This window comes from Cebus imitator, unplaced genomic scaffold, assembly GCF_001604975.1.
Source record: "Cebus imitator isolate Cc_AM_T3 unplaced genomic scaffold, Cebus_imitator-1.0 Scaffold0, whole genome shotgun sequence".
Classification (NCBI taxonomy): Eukaryota; Metazoa; Chordata; class Mammalia; order Primates; family Cebidae; genus Cebus; species Cebus imitator.
This window is the reverse complement of record NW_016107315.1, coordinates 11679792-11702145: the sequence shown is the minus strand read 5'-3', so window position 1 is coordinate 11702145 and position 22354 is coordinate 11679792. Positions and strand designations below refer to the sequence as shown.

Genomic DNA, 22354 nt, shown 5'->3' with positions numbered 1-22354 from the left:
AAAAAAAAAAAAAAAAAAAAAGGTCTACTTCTATAGATTCCACATGTAAATGAAATGCAGTATTTCCTTTTCTGTGTGGCTTATTTCATATAGCATAATGTCTTCCACATTCACTCATGTTGGTTGTTGCAGATGATAGGATTTCCATTTTTATGGCCTAATAGATATTCCATTGTATGTATATATACCATATACATACACACACACACACACACACAGACACACACACAGACACAGACACGTATTTGATACATTTGTTGTATTTGTTTGTTGGTGTTGTTTTTGGTTTTTTGTTCATTTTCAAGACAGGGTCTTGTTCCATTGCCCAGGCTGGAATACAGTGGCATGATCATGGCTCATTACAGTCTCAACCTCCTGGACTCAAGCAGTTCTCCCTCTTTAGCTTCCTTAGTAGCTGGGACTACAGGGGTGCAACACCACACACTGACTGATTATTTATTTTTGTAGACACAGGGTCTCGCCATGTTGACCAGGCTAGTCTCAAACTCCTGGGCTCAAGCAATCCTCCTTCCTCCGCCTCCCAGAGTACTTGGATTACAGGTGTGAGCCACTGCACCTGGCCTACAATATTTTCTTCATGCATTCATCTTTTGACAGACACTTAGGTTATTTTCATATCTTGGCTATTATTGATTATGTTGCAGTGAATATAGTAGTGCACATTTCTCTTCCAACATACCAATTTCTTTTCCTTTGGGTTTTTGTTGTTTGTTTGGAGACAGAGTCTCTCTCTTTTGCCCAAGCTGGAATGCAGTGGCATGATCTCGGCTTGCTGCAACCACTGCCTCCTGGGTTCAGTTGATTCTCCTGCCTCAGCCTCCAAAGTAGCTGGAACTAGAGGCACATGCCACTACACCCAGCTAATTTTTGTATTTTTAGTAGAAACGGAGTTTCACCATGTTGGCCAGGCTGGTCTCAAACTCCTGACGTCAAGTGATCCACCTGCCTTGGCCTCCCAAAGTGCTGGAATTACAGGTGTGAGCCATCGCACCCAGCCCAATTTCCTTTCCTTTGGATGTATACCCAGTAGTGGGATTGCTAGATCATATAGTAGTTCAATTTTTAATTTTTTGAGGGATGTCCACAGTATTTCCTATGATGGCTTTACTAATTTATATTCCCACCATCAGTGTACAGGGTTCTCTTTTCTTCATACCATTGCCAACTTGTTATCACTTATCTTTTTGATAACAGCCATCCAAACAGGTCTAAGGTAATTATTTCATTATGGTTTGGTTGGTTGGTTGTTCGTGACAGAGTCTTGCTCTGTCACCCAGGGTGGAATGTAGTGGCATGATCTCAGCTCACCGCAACCCTGTCTCCCGCGTTCAAGCAATTCTCGTGCCGCAGCCTCCTGAATAGCTGGGATTACAGGTATTCACCACCACACCCGGCCAATTTTTGTGTTTTTAGTAGAGAGGGTTTTGCCATGTTGGCCAAGCTGGTCTCGAACTCCTGGCCTCAAGTAAGCCACCACGCTTGGCCTCATTATGGTTTTGATTTCTATTTCCCTGATGATTAATGAGGTTGAGCCCTTTTACTGATACCTGTTGGCCATCTGTATGTCTTCTTTGAAAAAATGTCTATTCTAGTTCTTTGCCCATTTTCTAAATGGATTATTTGTTTTTTTGCTGATGAGTTCTGTTGAGTTCCCTATATATTTTGGATATTAACCCCTTATCAATTACATGGTTTGGAAATATTTTCTCCTGTTCAGTAGGTTACCTTTTCATTTTGTTGATTGTTCCTCTGCTGTGTAGAAGGTTTTTCATTTGATGTCCCACTTATTTTTATTTTGCTGCTTGTGCTTTTTTGCCTATACTTTCCAAAAAAATCATCCAAGTCCAGTGTCAAGGAGGTTTTTTCCCTATGTTTTTTTCCAGGAGCTTTATGGTTCCTGGTTTTACATTTAAGTATTTAATCTATTTCAAGTTGATTTTGTATAAGATAAGGGTCCAATTTCATTCTCTTGCATGTGGATATTCAGATTTTCCAACACCATTTATTTAAGACATTAGCCTTTCTTGGCCCCTTGTCAAAGATTTGTTTCCCTTTAATCTGTTGAAATATTATTTGTTTTAAAAAAAAAAAAAAAGTAGGTAGCGATTCCCCAATATTCTTATCTTAGTTTGTCCTTTAAATTGCTCCTCAAGTCTTTGGACATTTTTGTTGTTGCTGTTTGTTTGTTTGAAATAATATCAGCCTGTATTTGACATTCACACTGAGTATCAGTAAGGGTCATAGTTTTGTAAGCCTTTTGCTTTCTTTTTTTTTTTTTTTTCCAAACTAATTTCAGACTTAAATAGAAGTTACAAGAATAGTACAGGGAAGCCTCATGTACCCTTCATCCAAATCCTCAAGTGTTAACATTTTACCACATTTATATATTTTTTTGAAACATTTGAGAGTAAGTTTTAGGTAGATGCCCCTTTACTTCTACCTGTTTATTTTTTAAAAAAAAAAAAAAAAAAATTTCATTTTTTAAAAAAAAAAAAAAAAAAACAGGGACATTTCCTTATATAATCATAGTTTTTATTATCAAAATCAGGAAATTTAATAATATCTATAGATCAGAAGATCTATATTATTTTACTATTATTTTATAGTATATTATTATAAAATATACTATATTATTATTTATAGTATATTATTTTACTATTATTTTATAGTATATTATTATTAAAATATAGATCAGAAGATCTATATTATTTTACTTATTATTTTACTATTCTTCTAATCCCTTTAGAGCAAAATGAAAAAAATGGATTCTCTGTTCCAATACAGGATCCATTTCAGGGTCACATGTTGCATTGAATTATCACATCTTTAATGTACTTTAATCTGAAATAGTTCCCAAGTCTTGTTATTCATGACCTTGACTGACATTTTTTAAGAGTAAAACTTTGTTTTTTGTTTGTTTGTTTTGAGACAAGGTCTCTCTGTCACCCAGGCCAGGGTGTTGTAGCAGTGCAATTTCAGCTCACTGCAACCTCCACCTCCCAGGCTCAAGTGATCCTCCCACCTCAGCCTACAGAGGAGCTGGGACTATAGGCTACAGCCACCATGCCCAGCTAATTTATTATATTTTTTGTAGAGATGGGATTTTGCCATGTTGCCCAGGCTGATCTTGACCTCCTAGGCTCACCCAATCTGCCCACCTTCACCTTGACTTCCCAAAGTGGTGGGATTACAGGTGTGAGCTACTGCACCTGGGCAAAGACCAGTTCTTTCATAAAATGTCCCTCCCTCAATTTGGATTTATCTGACACGTTCTCATGATTAGATTTAGGTTATGCATTTGGGGCAGGAATAGCAATGAAGTAAAGATGTATCTTTCTGAACAAGAAGGTTTACGATATCTACTTGTGCCGTTACTTGTGGTGCTAGTTTTAATCACATGGTTAAGGTGTCTGCAGCCTTATGCTTTACCAGTTTCTTCCTAAGGAGTATCCTGGTTTACTAGCCATTCTATTAATGAATTTTAAAAGTAAGCAGAATGTGTGTTTCCCAAGTCAATTCCTGACTAGCTCTTTTCTCCTAAAATAAATCCTTGGATGCTGTTGTCAGCCTACACTGTGAAATGCTCTGGGGTTCTGACCTGTGCTGTTGGAGTGCATCAAGATGCCAAACCCATAAACCAAGTGTTTTTGTCAAATGAACTGAGTCTTCAGGGACATTGAGGCATGTTGGTATTTAGCTCAAAAGGTAGAACTCTCACAAAACTGATACTAGCGAATATTATGTTACTTAAAATTTTTGGTTACTCAGAGCATTCTTAGCTACATATGTTATAAGCCCTTCCTGCCTACATACAACTTCTTTCTTCTATGAACATAATCTCAGGCACCAAATAGACAGTGTTATTTAAAATCTCTCTTTGACATTTTATGCTCCAGACTATGGAAATCTACATCTATGATGTGCTTCCAAATCACTGGACATCTTTTTGTAGTTTAATAAGTAACTTACTTAACTTGCAATTCTGAACTATTTCATTTATATGTAAACTTTTTTATGAGAGATGAGGTCTGATTTTATCACCCAGGCAAATGGTACGATCCACTGGTACAGTCATAGCTCACTGCAAATGTGAACTCCTGGGCTCAATACATCTTCCTGCTGTCTCAGCCTCCCAAGTAGCCAAAAGGACAGGCACACACCACCATGCCCAGCTAACTTTTTTTTTCTTTTTTTAAACACAGGGTCTCACTATGTTGCCCAGGCTGATCTCAAACTCCTGGCCTAAAGCAACCCTCCCACTTCAGCCTCCCAAAGTGCTGGGGTTGCAGGCCTGAGCCACCATGCCCAACCATAAACATTTTCTTTCTTCTTAAAAAGTTACTCGTGCTTAGTGTTGTCTAGTAATACTTTGTGTATTTTGTTTGTTCCTTTGTTTTCCTTAAATTGATCCTCGTCCCTCACAGACATCAAGGGCTTCAGCTGTTTCCAAAGACTTAGTTGTTAGTAATTGTTACTCGTTTTTTCATACATTATTTCAGGCGGCAAATAAACATTGATTGTTAAGTCTCTAACCACTAACAAGCCAGCTTATATATCTCAGTTCACCTACACTACAGTACCTGACATGCTAGCATACTGAAGAAAGTAGTGTCAATCTGTAATCAGCTGTTTTCCCTACGATCCTACCCAAAAATAAAAACGTATCCACATCATCCTCTCTGTGGGATTGTACCCAGTCTCCTTTTTTCTACATTTATGGAGAAATCAGGAAAGTTAAGAAAATAATTTGTTTTAAAAGAATAAAACTAATATGTGCTCAGTTGGTAAAAGAACAAAAGAAAAGGTTACCAAGTCTTGCTTTGTGATCCATTTTCAAGATAAAAATTTTATACTATACAAATAGGAAAATTAATGAAGTGAGGTGTTTTTGGTTTTTTTTTTTTTTTTTTTTTTTTTTTTTTTTTTTAAATTTTTTTTTTTTTTTTTTTTTTTTTTTCAGCAAACTGCATAAATGGTGATTCTTCCTGCATGAGTAACTTTTCAAAAATAATAGCTTCTACTAGTTCACCAATAATTGTAATGACAAAAATAGACAATTAACGGAGATTTCTGATTTTGTTTTTATCATTACAGCTATTGTACAGGGAGATACGCTGGAAGACATTTACAACCAAGTGAAGCAGATCATAGAAGAACAGTCTGGTTCTTACATCTGGGTACCAGCAAAAGAAAAGTTATGAAAACTGATGTTTCTCTATTTCTCTTTTCCACAATTCCATTTTCTTTGACATCTCTTTGCCCTTTCCTCCGGAGTCTTTCTTCAACACTTACTTCATGGTGAATTATATCCCACACGTTATGGTCTGCAGTTGCGCTTATTTTTTACATGTAGTGTCTCCTTCAAATTATATCATGTGTATTATTTAATGTCACTATTGGTTAGTGGCCATTTTTCAGAACTGAAGATGGAATGGCCTGATCAGCTATTAAGAATTTGGGGAGACGCAGAAATTGTGGTAAAATTCCTTAATGTTTAAGGGAAAGTAACTTTAAGAGATTTTCTGAAAAGCTTTATATACATTCTTTTCAAATTTCAGTACAAATGAAAAAGTGGTTTTAATCAGTGATTTTTAGTAGACTTTGAGCAACTATGCACGCTTAAGTTTAATAGCATGGTTTGGCCAATGTAGTATTCTCAAGTCCTTTTCTCAACTTCTGTCATCAAAGCAGTTGTTTCATTTTAGACAAATAAGGAAGACATGATTTTTAATTTCAAAATTAATGTCTGAGTTAACTTTCATAAGGGATTTCATTTTTCCTAAGAGTTCTTAAAGTCTTTATTATTTGAGGGTTCTTTTTTCCCAGTACATCTGCTAGGAATAATAACATGTAAATGTTTTTCATCTACTTGAGCAACACTGTCGTGTCTTACAGAAGTTGTTCATACGTAATGATCATCACATTTTCTGAATTGAGGCCATGTTCAGGTGCTAAGGAAGTTTACCTTTTACACAGAAGGTTGAGAAAATTTCCTAGATATAAATACAGACGAAACAGTGGTGATGTTGTAACCATAATGGCAATGGAAAAGGAGTCCAATTCATAGCCTAAAATGTAAAATGTATTCTTAGGAGTCAGATTTTACTGAATATTTTACCCACAATAGCTGCCTATTTTGTTATAATAAAATATATATAAATATATATATAAACCTTTCTTTAAACTCTGTAACTATGGGAATTATTGTCTTTACATAGTTGCACACACACACATATATATATATATATTTAAAATATATTTTGTTTCTTTTACCACCTACTCCTAACTTTTTGTTTGGTTTTTAAATTAAATATTAATTGAATAGACTTATCTTCCTTAATCATGTGAACTGAAAATGGGAGCATGGCGGTCGTGAGGAGAAACATTTAGGGAAATTAGATTATAAGTAAAAGTACGGGCATATTCTCCTCTTTCCTGCAAAAGTTTTCAAATGGTTCCTGGGGTTTTTTGTTGTTATTGTTACTGTTGTCCTTGTCATCAGGTTTGATTTTGGTCCTTGCCCTTTCCTTCTAGTTCTCCTTTTATTAATAGGAAGGCAGGCAGAAGCCCCATTTATGTGTGTGTGTTCCCCTCGGACACCTTTCATCCGCTGCTCTGCAGTAGCATTGCACAGATCTTCATGGTGAGCAATTTTAGGAAATCTTAGTGAAAGGTAGAAATGATTTCAGAAATCAATTTCTCTGGTCCTTTATATTAATAATATTTGGCTTCCCATTGCTCTTTGGAGTTGTTTATTAAATACGTGTTATGACAACCTCTTCATTACAGTTTCTTAAATGAGTACTGGTTTGTAAAGAATTATCAACGTTATCCATTCCATTTATGAAGAAGAGGAGAACAGCTAATAAACTGTATTGTAAAACTCATATGTTAAATGTGTCTTGAATTTTGAAAGAAAAAAATATTTTATAAGCTAACAAATTCTTGAAACAATTTGAAGCATCATGTAATTTATAAATGAATTCAGGAGCCATTAGGCAACAGAATATGTTAACACATTGAAATACACACACACACACAATTGCTGTTATACTAAATATTGTAGATTGTTAACCAGACATAAACATACTAGAAGAAATCTGTAAAATCTCAAGAGCTTCAGAAATTGTCTTACAAGACCCCAGCATAAGCTATTTTGAAGTATTTGCCAAATAGTCACATGTCGTAAAATATCAAGCGGTTATAAAAGGATGTCATTTATGTATTAAAATCTTTGTAAGATTGTTTTCTGGATGTTCTTGATAAGTGATATTTTTGTAAGAATATATGATTGTGCAGGTTTCTAGATTGTATAGGACCAGCAATAATGAAATTTATAATTGCTGAGTATTATGCAATAGCCACTTTAGTATCCTACCTCTTAATTTAAAAAGTGAGAATTTAAAAAGGGAGAACGAGAAGGTGGTGTTATTAGCTACACTGTAAGGTTTACATTAAATTGCTTGCCCAAGATGACTTAGCTAATAAGTGGCAGTGCTTAGTATTTGGATCCAAGCCTCTCTTCCCCAAGTCTACATTCTTTTCAATACACTTTGCTGCCTCATTTTTCAGTTCCTACTGTGTAAAGAACTATAACTTAAATTATCATTTTAGCAATCCTTTACAAATAAGGAGAGTCTTATGTGAAAATCTTTGCCCAAAGTCATACAACCAGTAAGGACAGACCCATAGAACAAGTCACTCCCATCACAGCTGAAAAGACTGTTTGTGGGAAACAAGTCAGCCTAGGCCTGTCACAATGTCATGCAAAGAAAGAACCCTTTAGAACCAGAAATGAAACAGTATTTGTTAGAAAGTAGTCCGTTATTGTAATGTCCAGAGAATAATACACAGTTTCAAATGTTTTGTAAAGTCTCTATTTTTAATATACCTCTTCATATTCTCAAGCTGGCAAAAAGAAAAATGTCTCTTAAATGTGGCTGGACCTATCTGGTTGCTTTGCTGTTCTATGACTACCTAGGGCTCTTAATAAATAATGGAAGCAAGCCTGCAGAGCTCATTCCAGCAAAACATACACTCTGGTTAACAAATAACTTGCTAAACACTACATAGTATTTCAGCTCCAAAGATGGCAATTCAGGAACTTTGGCAATGAGTAAAATTTGTTTTCTAAGATAGTAGAGCAGTTACCTTCTAAGATTCTCTGCCTTGAACACTCTTAATTTACATGTGATAAAATAGAAGCCTAAAGATCCCTATGTCTTAAGCTACACTGCAAATCAGAGACAGAGCCAGGATTAGAACCTTTAACTCCTGACTCCTAGAAAATGGTTTTCCTACCATACAAATTCCTTTTCCTCCCATTCTAGGAGCTGGAATTTGTGGGTTATTCAGTCCCTGAAGGTTTGAATTACTTATGTTATAAATATTGGTACATTTATGATATTACAATGAAGTTGCATTTTGAAAGATACCAGGGAAAAACATGAGAGTCACTGTGCTGACCCAAGTTTAGAGCATCTGGTAGTTGAGTCTAAGATTGCATTTATCTGCCTCCAGAATTGCACAGTATACTGCTCACTGACTTTGGCAGCAGTGCACTCTGATGTGAAGAATGTGGGCTGTGGAATCAGAGCTTGATTTGAATGCCACTCTGCCACTTACATAACTTTGAGCAAGTCACATAATCCCTCTTACTGTTTACTTATCTGTAAAATGGAGATAACTTGAGAATCAGATTACAGATGAAGGGAACTAGCACATAGAACATTCTAAAAGCTAATTCCCTTTTTCTTTGGAATCAGAAGCTTAGAATTGTTCCAGCTTCTCTTGTGAGGATTAACCTGACCCTCAATTTTGCCATGTTTTCAATGGGATTTGAATGACTACCTTGCAGGAGTGTTGTAAGGGCTAAATAAAGAGTTATATACAAAACGCAGTCATACCATCTGATACTTGAAACTTAATGTGTGTTCTTCCCCTAAGTGGTGTGTTTATGATTGACCGTGGAAGACTCAGAATATTGTCTACCATTCTTCATAGGGAAATTTCCTTCGACAGAATTTAAAGTATTTACATTTCAGTCTCTATAATCATGTTTGCCGTTGTCTTCACAGGATCCCTATTTTTTGTCAAAGGTGTTGTGAGTTGTGGCCCACCATAACTCAGTCTCAAACATGGAACTGGAAAGCATCGAGGTTTCATAAGCCATCCTCCATTGTGCATGGTCCTAGACCCAGCAGTTCCTAGCAGTTCTCCAGAACATTAAGAGAGTCTCAAAACAGGCCTAAAATAATCATGTGGAAAATGTTACTTAAATCACCCAGATAAAATATTTTATCTTTTATTTCATTTGACTAGAAATAGTCACTGCTTACACTTTCCACCACTGGCTCTTTCTCCACTTCACCCCAAATATGGTTACCTAAAAGATGGCAAAACAATAAATCCTAGTCTGGTAAACAGCATTATGAACAGAAATGGTGATCAGGTAACTTTTTACTGATGTGTAACATATCTGTGTAAAATGTATGGATATGCATAAGTGTACATATACCTTAATACTTTCCAGGTACACATCACCTTATGTAATCATGAAGCAGAGCATGACTGACACCCCAGGTGAACTTCTTAGCTTCTTCCTGGTCACTCCTCCCACCCCAGGGGAAGCTGCTGTCTTACATGTTTATTTTTTAATTTGTCTATAGTAAAATTCACTTTTTTTGGTGTATCATTCTAGCTTTTGTCATATGCACAGAGTCATGTAACCACCACCACAATCAAGAATACGAAACAGTTCCGCTATCCCAAAGAAACTCTGATGACTTTCCCTATGTAGTCCATACCTCCTCCCAGCCCCAATCTGTGACAGCCACTGATCTGTCTGCAGTGCCTACACTTTCGCCTTTCCCAGAATGCAATATGGAATGAAATGGAGCATTTGGGGTGTGGCTTAGCAAAATGCATTGGAGAGTAATCCATATTGCTGCATGTATCTGTGCTTTTCATTGCTGAGCAGTATTCCATTTTTTGGATGTACCACAGTTTATGTGTTCACTGGTTGAAGGACTTTTGGGTTATTTCCATCCCATGATAGCTGTATATTTCTTTGCCACCCTAGACTACAGGAACAAGCGGCAGCTAGCAGAAAAGGGCTTCTGATGCTGAAAGCCATGATGGGCCCAACCCCACGCCCACTTCCATCAGTACTGTGAGCATCCACATGCTTAGGCAGTTGCACAGGAGCCTGTCATCCTGAAACAAATTGTATTGTAAAGGCAGATTGATAGATCCAGAGAGCCTGTTTACAGAAGAAATTTGCGTCTAAAGCAGGAATGACTACCAGAATGAGCACTTCAGAATTTCAAGCCCTCAGGAAAAAATACTAATGATCCAATAGCTAGGTGTGCCAGTGACTGATGCATGACTCATTGCTGATGTCCTACGTGAAATACATGTAGTCTATCTAGGACAGCAGTAAATGAGAAGAAGAAAGACTGCGAACAGGCAATTTGCAGAAGATGGGATTGTCTATTAGCCTTATAATTTAGAAAACAGTCCATGGAGACAAAACCTTGATCTTTCAAGAAAATTTTGTTGGATTTCAGATAAAGGATTGTCGTTTTTCCAAATTACTGTTTTCTTTAGGTGGTAACCTCTATGCATTTTAAATATTACTGATGCAATTTATAGAAATCTAGTTCTAGTGCAGCATACCTAAGGAATCCTTGATGAGCCCTGGTTCCACCCATGGGCACGACACTTTCCTACATAAGGGTAGCACATGTGGCTTTGACAGTCTCCCATTTTTACCACAATATGACTGCTCACTTGGGTGTTATCAAAAAAAAAAAAAAAAATTACAGGTCCCTGCCTGAAATTGGCTCCAGATTAATCCTTAGGAAATACTGGTGTTTACCGAAAGTAGAAATAAACTACTTGCATTCTGCTTATATTTATCCCTATTTCTACCAGTCAGCTGTTAACTACCAGTGTCATTTGCACAATTTTTAACTAGAGCAGAATGAATTTCTTTATATACAAGTCAGTGCAAAAAAAACAATTAGCATGTGAAACTTGCTAATGAATTAATGATAAAATGAATTTTCTGATGGAGGAAAAGATTAGAAAGAGTGATGTAATCTTATCTTCTTTAGGATGTCTAAAATTGGGTACATTTACCTCACAGATGGGATAGCTAAAGACAAGACGAAGTGTATGAAAGTCCCATATGTTCCACACTATTGAGTCTCTACAAAAAGCTTTTCTAAATCGCGTGTCATCTGATCAAAAATATCTACTTCCCTAGTGGTATTTAAGACTAGAAAAGACATCTTTTGAAGATAGGTCCCTTTCTCTGAAAGTTCAGTGCTTGGTTTAGATTTAGTTTATCTGACATACCCTTACTAGGAAAAAGCTTTACTAAACTTTTAACTACTTTCCTACTCATAGCCAGTAATGGTTATACTTTATATTCTCTCGGTCACCTAAATTTTAGCTATACTGCTTTTGACACTTCCCTTTCTTAAACATCCCATCATCACCAAACACTATTATTTTTTTCTTACTCTCATTTCCATTGTCATCACTAATCCAGGTTCTTACCCCTGACCTGTATTACTGTAGTGGCCTCTTAAATCATCTCCCAGCCTCTAATCTGCTCCCTTGCTGATCCAGCTACCCACCAGATGACTCTTCCTAAAGTGCAGCATGTATTTTCCTCTCTTCAGTGACTTTCATGTACCATAGATCCAAATGAATGAATTCACCTGTAAAAGTATAGTTCCTGGAATGTAGTATGTAATCAGTAAGTCTTCTGCCAACACTAACCTCCCTGGCCATACCTCTTACCTACACCCTCTGCAGAGCTTGTCTTAGCTGTTTGTCAATGCAAATGCCTCCTTTGTCAACACCACCTCCCAAATGTTGTGTCCTCCCCACCCAAGTCCCCTTATCAAAGCTCTAGTTTCTTCAAAGCCACCCTAAGTCCCTTCACCTGCAGAAACCTGGCTGGTTACAGCCCTTGATGCCTGAATTCCTCCAGTACTTCTTGGGTGTCCACTTAATGCTGAGAATATGCTTTCTGTGCTGCTTTTGCCATTTTAGATGTCTCAAGATTAGGTGGCATTTTTTATTGTATTTCTTTTCCCCAGTGAAGTACCCACGGCAGATAAGGGTGCACGGCTTCTCTACTCCAGAACCTGCCGGCCTTGGTAGCATGGTTGTCTTCACTGCTGTGACTTTTTAAGGGTCTGGAAACAGCTGCCTTTTAAGTGTTGACAGTGACTTCATTTGCAAATTGGTAGACATGGGGATGGAGAAGGGGATAAAGAAGTCTGACTATAGGCCAGGCGCTGGGGCTCACACCTGTAATCCCAGCACTTTGGGAGGCTGAGGCAGATGGACAACCTGAGGTCAGGAGTTCAAGACCAGCCTGGCCAACATGGTGAAACCCTGTCTCTACTAAAAACACAAAAATTAGCTGAGTGTGGTGGCGCACACCTGTAATCCCAGAACTCAAGAGGCTGAGGCAGGAACCTGGGAGGCAGAGGTTGCAGTGAGCCGAGATCATGCCATTGCACTGCAGCCTGCACAACAAGACAAAAGCAAAACTCCATCTCAAAGAAAAAAGATCTGACTATAAATCTCTAAGCCAATTTTTTTGTTCAATTATAGTCTTTTCTGGTTCCTGTATAATAATCTCCCTTCTCGAACATGCTTTATGATTTTTATATTCCTAGTGCATATATGTTTTCTTTATAAGTCAGCTGAAGCCCTCCTTGGAAGTAGCTGCAGTATAAATAATTTCTCTGGAAGTCTTTAGTGACAAAGCCAAATACAGTATTCTTGATTTTACTTCTTCACTCTTTATCTCCTTTTACACTGGTTTCTTCTCAGATTAACTCTTATATTCAGTGAAGTTGATGGAGATTTATTAATGGCTTTAAAACTATATCTTCAGAGTTCACCTTGAGTCTTTATAATCTTCTACAATTAAAGTCTGAACTGCAAGTAAGTTTTTCAGGAAAAGAAAGCTTTTGTGGTTTGATAATAAACTGAGCTCGGCATTGAGAGACTTCCACTTGATTGCAGGCTGAGCTCAGTTGAAGCCTTTCCCATCCTCCTCCTCTCCCAGCCCCAGAAGAAGCATGGTTTGTTTTCCTTTCATGGTTGCCCGCTCTGTCTTGATCTTATTCTTCACATTCTGATCAAATATCTTCTGTAAAAACTTACCCTTGACATTGAGTCCCCTGAAAACAGCCCCTCTCCCTTTTTTAGCCAGATGTCCTGAGATACTCTGTTCACTCTTCCCTTCATTTATAATAATACCATAATTATGTATTGAATACCTACTCTATTCCAGACCTGATGCTAGACACTAGGAACTGTGGCGGACAAGACACCATCCCTGCCCTCATGAGGCTCCATTTCCTGGCCATGCCATTGAAACCTGCTCAGACAGCCCTTTGGAGCCACCATAGTCCCCAGATCCTATGGTTCTTCTCATTCTTCGCCTCAGCACCATCAGACACCAGCAATGATAGTTAATAACATCCTAAAACATAATAATTCACACTTAGAAATCTTCCTGTATGTTCAAGCCCCGTGCTGAGCACAGAAACGATCAAACATAGACTCTGCCTTTGAAAATCCTGCACGTACGCCATAATGTAGCCCAAATGAACAGGACTCCCCCTAAGTCTAGCTTCATAGGAAAAATACTTTTCCTATAAAGGGCAGGGGGGAAGCACTCATATTCCTAAAATTTGCTCACTGTGTCTGCCATTGTTCTCAATATACAAATTCAGATTTATTAACCAGTCAGCAAGAGTGTAATACCCTTTGAAGCCACACTACTGCAAATGTTCACATTCTAATTTTCTCAGGGCACACCAGCCCTTCCAAGAGTTCCCCAGAATGAAAATTATTTGGCTTGATCTTAATCAAAGATATTGTGGACCATAGAAATAGACAAATGGCAATTATGATTTGTTGGAAAAAATATTTTTTTCCTAAGATTTTGGGTAGAGGAGTTCATCCTTTGCTGGCTCGTTAGCCAATGCCTGCTGACGGACTTCCTCAGCCTCCTGTAGAAGGCCCCTCTTTCTGAAGCTGCCTGTAGTGTATTCCCTCCATGGGAGCTACTGTTCCTCACCTCCCCGACAAGCTCAAGGCTTCTGAATCCTTGGAGAGCCAGAGCTGTGTCTTTGGCAAGAGTGGAGAAGAGTGCTTTGTATTTCACAGTATGGGGTAGGGTCAGAGAGTCCCAGGCAGAGTTGCTTAGGCCCCAGAATCTTATCAAAGTGTCAGTGACACCAGTTCCTTTAGTTTGTATGCTCTCCCTCTAACCTCAATATGAGTCTAGAATGGGGACCAAAGTAACCTCAGCTTCTGCTCCTCCAGAAGGCTGTTTGTGGATTAAATTGCTGGCTTATTATGCTCCCATTACATCCCACCCATTTCTCTGGCACACCCAGGGATGTCTGGACCCCCGAAATGGCAGAATCCTGGCTCAAGCTGAGGCAGAGTTCCCCATTGTACAAAGGTGATACATGTTCATGCCAACACTGGGCAAATGGCCCCAATGTGAATCCTCTAGAACCCAGAGACAGCAAGTTCACTGATGAGTCACAGTTGAATGACATCCAGGAGATAAGGGAAGAACCTCATTGTGAAAGAGCTCACCAGACTTCTTAGGTTATGGTTGCTCTGACTCCCTATCAGCATCACTTGAAGTGTTGCCAGAGGAAGGACTTAGTCCACAAACAGATCCTGCCCGTAACCTGGTGGCTCCTGGAGCACGCCAAATGAGTCTACCCTCGTGGTCAGGAGGATGAGGCTTGTTAAGAAAACTTCTATTTATTCTACCTTATAGACAAGCCGTTAGCCCCTCTGGCAGGGCTGCTTGCTAGTCCCTTTGGCACCTTTGTGCGAATTAGGAAGAAGTACCCCCTCTTCTGGGTGGACCCAGCTGCGGATGGAGAAACAGCTTCCACAGCACATGAGTTCTCCAGAGCAGACAGGAGAGGAAACAGTGTGGCATGTGAGAGCCATCATGACCTACCTTTTACATACGGGGCAATAAGCCTAGAGAGGGGAGGGAACTTGCCCACAGTCAGTAGATTGCCCACATTCCTTCTCCGAATCCAGTGTGGGATAAGTAGTAGCTTCATGGGCCAATAGGAGGGAGGGCTTCCTTCCCCAGGGTATGGAGCAAGCTCAGGGACTGACAGACTCAGAGGGATCCTTCTTTCTCACTGTTTAAATTACCCATGTCAGAGAGAGCCTCATGAGGGGCTTGGACAAAAGGTGAGACCTAAATGGAGACAGATGTCTAACAATTTCTTCAGTTCATTCCCCACATCCCCAACCACAGGAGGAGCGCAGCTTTTGTCTGCCTGGAACAGTGGTTCTCAACATTTGCTGTGCCCCAAAATAAAAACAGATCGTGGGCCCAGAGCTGTTGATTCAGTGGGTCGGGGCCGAGCACTTGCATTTCCAACAAGTTCCGGGGTGCTGCTAACGTGGCTGGCCTAGGGACCACACTTGGAGAACCACTGTCCTGGAAATATGGTCAGCCCACCTTTTCCTCCCTCACCCTCACTCTCTTCCTCCCTGTCTCTACCTCTTTCTCCTTTTCTGCTTCCTCCAATTCCTCTCTGGTCCTCTCCTCACCTTCCAAAGCAGGGTGGAGTCAGCTGGCTCTTCCACTGACTGGGTACCTGACTCGGGCAAGTCACCTCCCCTGTCTAGGCCCGAGGAGAGGCATCGGCTAGACGGAGACGCCCCTGCGCAGCTCCTCCCTCGCCAGGGCGGCTGGCCTGGGCTCCCCGTGCAGGTGTGCTTGGAGGGAGCTGCTGCGTGGATGAGATGTCCTTCCAGCTCCCCTCCAGCTCAGAGCCTGGGGTTCTGACCTCTTCTTCCTTCCACATCTAAGCTTTTCTGTCTCCAGTTAGACATGGCATGTGGAGTCTTCTAGGACAAGAGGAGGGCAGGGTAGAGTTCCGAACGTGTTTCCCCGGGCCCGAGCGTTAGGCCGGGACTCCAGCAGGGGGCGCGAGAGGACCGGCCCAGGCGCGTCGGGTCAGCCCAGGTGTGGGGTCCGGGGCCGGCGGGAGGTGACCTGCGCCCCAGGGGCGTGGATTCCGCCCAGGCACTCCCGGCCGCACTTAAGGAGCTCGCACCAGCGTGAGGAGGGAGCAGGGAGGAAGCCCGGCAGCTGCTGACTTCCTCGGACCTGGACCCAGCCCGGCCCCAGCCAGCCCCGACGGCGCCATGCGGGGCCCGGCCGCGGCCCTGTGGCTGCTCGTGGCTCTGCGCACCGGTGAGGCCCCGCTGTGAGAGCCGAGGACGGACAGAGTCCTGGGCTCTGCAGCCCGGGTGAGCAGGTCCCGGGGCTGGAAATGTGCCTGACCCCGGGGGAGTGAGATAGGGGATGCCAGGGCTCGGGGTCGAGTGAGGAGGGAACTAGCACTGACGGGCAGACAGGGAGGTCTGGAAGGCTTCTTGGAGGAGGCGGCCTTGAGCCGGGCCTGGAAAACGTGAGGCTTCGGACGCGCCAAGGAAAAGCGCGGTCTGGGACGTGTTGGGGAGGCCTTGGAGTGTGGAGAGGAGGGCCCAGAGGGCGGCGCCTCCTGACGGTCGCGGGAACCCAGGGAGACTTTGCGGGGCCAAAGCAGCTCTTTCTCCCGAGTCCCCGCAGGAGAAGATTCAGAGGGACTGACCAGGAGGGGCGCGGGAGACTGCCTGGGAGGGCTTGCATTTGCCGGAATGGAGGTGGGACGGAGGCTGGGTTCCCTCGTGTCGGCGCCCCAGGGAGTGGGGGCCCAGGATCGTGGGACGGGAGACAGGACCTCGGGGAGCGGCTCGCAGGGATTGCGGGCGGCTTCCGCTGAGGGGATGGAGGTCACAGCACCGATGTGGCTGCCGGCGACGCACTCATCAATGCAGACGATGAAGTCATTGAACTTTGCAGTTTCCCGCCTGGGTGGTAGGGGCCTTGGAGCGCTGGGGAGGGGAAGGCAGTTCGACTTTCTAGGGTGCCGCTGGGAGTGGGGAGAGGAGGGGGTGACCTGGTTTCCGGGAGTGGGGAGTCATCCGTTTCTCTGCAGCACAGGCCTCTGGCAGTGCTGGCTGGGGCGGGGTGAATGACAGAGGAGCTCAGGCCTGAAAGTCACCAACCCCAAGAGATTCACACCCCTTCCCCTGGGCCCCTAGCCTGGGAGCTCTCGGGGACTCTGACCCGCTCAGATCCTGAGGCACAAGCAAAATCCCACTGAGGCTCTGTGTGTCTCGGGCTCTCTACGTGGGTTTACTTTCAGCACAGAGGGTGGGTTTATCTGTTTTGTCAGAAGATGAAGCAGGCTCAGAGAGGCAAATAAGTTACCTGAAGTTACCAGCTAGAGGGCAGGAACTTGAACCCACCCTGATGGTTCCTCAGCCTCCCCTTTGTCTGCTGACTTCCCTTGGCAGGGCCTGGCACTGTGCCCTCCAAAGGTGGGTTTGCAGCCAGCACAATCGCAGGTGCTCCCTGAGGGTGCAGGGCTCTTGGAGAGTAGCCCACCCATAGCCCCCTCACCTCATTTTCATGACCCAGTTCATGAGGAAGGCCCAGGGACACCGCTGTGTGACGGAACCCACACGGGCCTGCCGAGGCTCCCCAGCCAGTGCTCCCTCCAGGTGGGGAAAGCTGAGAAGCAACCTGTAGACCCTCCCACTTCTCTGTAAACGGCCTGGCTCTGAGCCATTCCATTTGCCAGCAGCCATGCCCCTGGTCAGAGAGGCCCTGAGCACAGGAATACCAGCCGTTTCCCAGTCTCTGTGCCTGGTGCCTCCCTGTGGGAGGGCAGGCTGCTCTAGAGGACTGGCTCTCCAGGCCGATGGGCCCGCACAGAGCTGCTGGCGCCACCCTCCGTGGTGGGCCAGGGCTGGGCCTGGCGGGGGAGCCAGGCCTCACAGTCAGTCCCCTGCCCGCAGTGCTCGGTGGCGCGGAGGTGCGGTGGTGCACTATCTCAGACCCAGAGCAGCAGAAGTGCAGCGACATGAGCAAGGCCTTCAGGGAAGCGGGCATCCAGCCCTCCCTCCTCTGCGTCCAGGGCACCTCGGCCAACCACTGCATCCAGCTCATCGCGGTGAGTCCTCTCCCCTCCGCCCCGCCAGACAAAAGGGCTCTGACTCAGGAGAGAGCACATAACAGCCTCATTCACCGGGAAAGGGGCTGAACTCAGCCGATAGGATCTCCCGAGTCTCCCCAGCAACAAGGCCAGCTTGTCTCCGCCAGGTCCAGGAGGTGGGAGCCTCAGGAGTGCCGCTGCTCAGAGGGGCGCCAGCAAGGAAAGGGGTCTGAGAGGCTTCTCTTCCACAAGGCCCCTGCCGAGGGGCCCCCAGATGGTAGTGACCCCTCAGTGGCCCCAGGTGGCTACTTGCTCACTTTGCCATGGGGCTTTCCAGAAGGGGGCTTGTGTAGTTTCTGGGGAAGGAGGAGCAGGGGCTGGACTCCCAGGTGGGTGAGTATGGGGTAGGAAAGCAGCTCTGAGAAGCAGGAGACCTGCTAAATGACACTGACAATCTTCAAAGGCACCACAAGAGAGGGGCGTGCCTCTGGGGCAGGTGCACAGAAAGCTGGGTTTTCATTCCAGCTCTGCCCCCACTATGCCCCCAAGACCTGCTCCAGTCATAGGCCCACACAGGGCCAAGGCTGTGGGTCAGGCTCCATGCGAGGGCAGAAACCCCACACAGAGATCATCTTCGAGGAAAAAAGCTAGAAAACCCAGGGCAGCAGTAGAGGCGGGGGCAGGGGGAGAGAAATCGAGGGAGACACATTTCACTGCGTGCTGTTTTCTACTATTTGATTTTTAAAATATAATATCTGAGTCCTGCAAAGTCAATGATTAATATTTTTTAAATAACATTACTAGGAAAGCAAGGTGAATCCTTGGCCTGGGAAACGGGGAGAGCCCTGGGCCCTGGTTGGGTTCCTGGGCCAGATGAGAAGGACAGCACAGCCCTCGGGGCTCAGGGCGGGGCCCTAGGCCACCTGGTAGGTGTCCCAAGCTCCCTGCTGATTGTGCTGGCTGGGACAGGTTTGGCTGAGCCACATTTCCTTGCAGGCCCAGGAGGCTGACGCCATCACTCTGGATGGGGGAGCCATCTACGAGGCGGGAGAGGAGCATGGCCTGAAGCCCGTGGTGGGTGAATTGTACGATCAAGGTAGGAGGTGCAGGGGAGGACGGAGGAAGGCGGCTGGAAGTCAGCCCTCCAGGCTGCCCTTGCTGGTCCAGGCCTGACCCTACAGCCCTGAGCTGGTCACCAGCCCTGTCCACACAGCAGTCCTGGAGTCCCAGCCAGACGAATGCCCTGAGGGCATCCTAAGTCTCTCTCAAATTCCCCAGGGGCAAGAGCTCCAGGGACATGGAGAGCTGACCCAAGTCTGCCCTTCCCTCAGGGAGCCCAGCAGCCCCCCAGCCTTTGCTCACTCGGTTCTTACTGAGGGCTCCCCTGTGCCTGGTGCAGCGCTAGGCCTGGTGCTGTTCATGTAACTGCCTCAGGTGAACAAGGCGTCCTTCAGGCCGGGCCACCTGCATGCTTAGGGCCCAGCACTTTCCCTTCCCATGACCTCTGTCACCCTGGACAACCTCACTTCCCGGGCTGTAAAATGGGGATAATAACAAATGCCCTGTCACACGGATTAAATGAGCCAGGCCGTGTGCCCACCTGACATGGGTATGTGCTGGAAAGTGTGAGTTCCTTGGCCCAGTCCCCGCATCACACACAGGACCTGCCCCCAGCTCAGCCTGCTCCTGTGTCTCCCCCACCACCTCTGCTTGGCTGGCGCAACTGTCACCTCCTCCCAGGTGCTCCCTGAGCAGAACCTCTCTTTCCTGTACCCCCATGGCCTCTGCAAGCCTCTGCCTGCTCAGTCACGTTAGTCCCCTGAGGAGGGCCGGTCCTCCCCAGCGTCTAACCTCTGCAACTCCACACAGCATCTCGCTTGGAGAAGGCACTGGCTGGTTCCTTGAATTAGTGATTGTCGTATGCCACATGGCACAGTCCAATCCTGCATACCAGTCAGCCAGAAACAGCCCTGCCTCCCGGGCCGTGCAGCTCTTCCTCTTTAATTAACTCCACACCTGTACTGAGCACCTGCTGCCCGCTGCTCTGGACCACAGAGCAGTAAACAGAGACCTCCTTCCTGCCCTCACACAGCAGAGTAAACCAACCAAAACGATACAGCGAAGCATGTGGTGGGTGCTGTGAGGAAAAGGAAAGGGCAGGACAGAGAAAACTAGGGCTGCAGGAAAACCCACGGATATAGAGCAGGCAGGACGGCGCTCTGGGGAGGTGATGGGTAAGCTGAGCCCCGCAACCATCTCACGCAATTCAAGGAATTGGAAAGAAACAGGGTGGTGAGTCAGAGGATGGTACTAGGCAAAGCTACTTAGGTTGGCTAGAGCCAAACCCTGGTGTGCAAGAAGTAACACTGGCTCTATGTTCTAGAACTCAACTTCATTCTGATCATGGCCTTCCACACCACGGGGCAGTGTGTACGACGTGCATGCCTGTGTGTGTGCACGTTCATGTGATGGGATGCCCTCTGGTCATCAGTTACCGTAACTGAGTCATTTGTGTTTTGCCTGAATCGCCCCTTGGAACCACCTTGGCGCAGGGGAATGTTTTGCAAGGCTGCAGAGCCCTGCCCCACCACACGCACCCTGCAGCCATTCAGGGTCATCGGTGACTGGGGACCACATTGCTAGTTCTCTCTGTGTCTCTGTCTCTGCCTCCATCTCACTCTCCTCCAACCCCCTCAGCACTAGGAAATTGCCTCTCCTAATCGGGAAGCCCCTCCCCTGCTCCTCCCAGCCACTCTTCCTCCCATGACCCTGACACGGTTCCTTCAAACCCTCCGAGTTCTGGGGGCCTAGGCTTTTGGAAAGCGAAGACTTGCTGGCTTCTGCCTTCTGTCCAGCTAAAGAACTCCCCAGATGTGAGCAAATGTGGACCCAGCTAAGCAGCAGCTGCTTGAGAAGGAAAGTGGGAATCAATGAATACATCAACATCTCAGGACTGTGTCTACCTCAAGAGGCTGGAGGGCAGGGTCTCGTATGCGTGTGGATTAAACCCACTTGCTCTCTTGTAACTAGAGCGCTATGCATATGTCCACTTGCACGCCCATGCTCCGTGCACACACTCTCCCACAGCCGTCCCGGGCAGGGCGCTGGTGCAGCCTCCCTGAGGCTGCTCCCTGCTGCCCTCACTGGCTCCCCTCCCATCCTAGAGGTTGGTACCTCCTATTACGCCGTGGCTGTGGTCAAGAGGAGCTCCCATGTGACCATCGACACCCTGAAAGGCGTGAAGTCCTGCCACACAGGCATCAATCGGACAGTGGGCTGGAACGTGCCCGTGGGCTACCTGGTGGAGAGCGGCCGCCTCTCAGTGATGGGCTGTGACGTACTCAAAGGTGAGGGCTTTGGGTTGGGCAGGAGGGTCCCCAGGCCTCCCCTCTCCTTTCCTCGGCCCATGCCTGTCCCTTCACTGGGTAGCCTCCCTCTGGCCTCACCACATACTTTATCCCCGGAAGGCGCAGCCACCCCCCTCCTCCGGGCCGCCCCACTCCGCCACTCTGCCGCCAGCCCTGTGCGCCACCACTTGACTTCCTGCTTGCTTGGCCCCTGTGAGGCACAATTGTTGCTCACCCATGGTGGTGTCCCACACGACATAGCCAGGCACAGGTCCAACCCGCGAATGGGAGGCAGTGAACCTCCAAGGAGTGCTTTCCACTGGCATAAACCTGGCACAGGCCGCTGTGTCTAGAAGCATGTCCTCAGCTTTACAGGACCAGAAATGCTATTTTTTCAGGACCCAAGCAAGGCACTGAATTGCACCCAGAAAGCTCCCAAGTGGCTCATCAGCCCAACCAGCCGTGTAAACCCACACCACACCCAAGAGCGTGGAAGCTTCACCCTCTCAGCTGGTGGCCAGGTGTGGGTGGCTTGTCAGTCACTTGGCATATTTATTAAATATCCACTCCTCTGGGAGGACACAAAAAACCAGGAAGAGGGTTTACTCTGGACAAGCTCAGTCTGGCTGGTGATGAGCATGGCCCAGCTGGCTCAGATGCCAGCAGGGGGGCCTCCTGGCACAGCGCAGGATAAATATTTGTGAGTTTTGGTGCCGGCAGGGCCTGAAGAACCATGCAGGACAGCAGACCCTGACCTCATTCCCTATGAGGCGGGCCACTGCTGCGTTTGCCTCCCTCCGTGTGCTGGAAGTATTGTCTTTCAATGAATGATCCTCCTTCGTAATTCTTTATTTCCCCTTTTTTTTTTTTTTTTTTTTTTTTTTTTTTTTTTTTTTTTTTTTTTTTTTTTTT

The 22354-nt window shown here is 45.0% G+C and overlaps 2 protein-coding genes across 34 annotated transcripts in view; both read left to right on the top strand.

The window, feature by feature from the left end:
• Window positions 1–7275, top strand: part of DLG1 (discs large MAGUK scaffold protein 1) — a 299333-nt gene extending 292058 nt beyond the window's left edge. For 19 of the 29 annotated variants that reach the window (XM_037735146.1, XM_017523037.2, XM_017522998.2 and 16 more), the window contains one exon: window positions 5116–7275. In XM_037735146.1, the coding sequence (XP_037591074.1) occupies window positions 5116–5222 (107 nt within the window). In that variant the 3' untranslated portion in view covers window positions 5223–7275. The remainder of the gene's footprint in view (window positions 1–5115) is intronic. The other 10 variants (XM_017523064.2, XM_037735512.1, XM_037735476.1 and 7 more) reach the window with 2 other exon arrangements.
• An 8853-nt stretch (window positions 7276–16128) lies between these two features.
• Window positions 16129–22354, top strand: part of MELTF (melanotransferrin) — a 26810-nt gene continuing 20584 nt past the window's right edge. For 3 of the 5 annotated variants that reach the window (XM_017522977.2, XM_037735045.1, XM_037734959.1), the window contains exons 1-3: window positions 17630–18113; window positions 19092–19191; window positions 21260–21442. In XM_017522977.2, coding sequence (XP_017378466.1) covers window positions 17862–18113; window positions 19092–19191; window positions 21260–21442 — 535 coding nt within the window. In that variant the 5' untranslated portion in view covers window positions 17630–17861. Of the gene's footprint in view, window positions 16307–17629; window positions 18114–19091; window positions 19192–21259; window positions 21443–22354 lie in introns of those variants that run through there. The other 2 variants (XM_037735026.1, XM_037734988.1) reach the window with 1 other exon arrangement.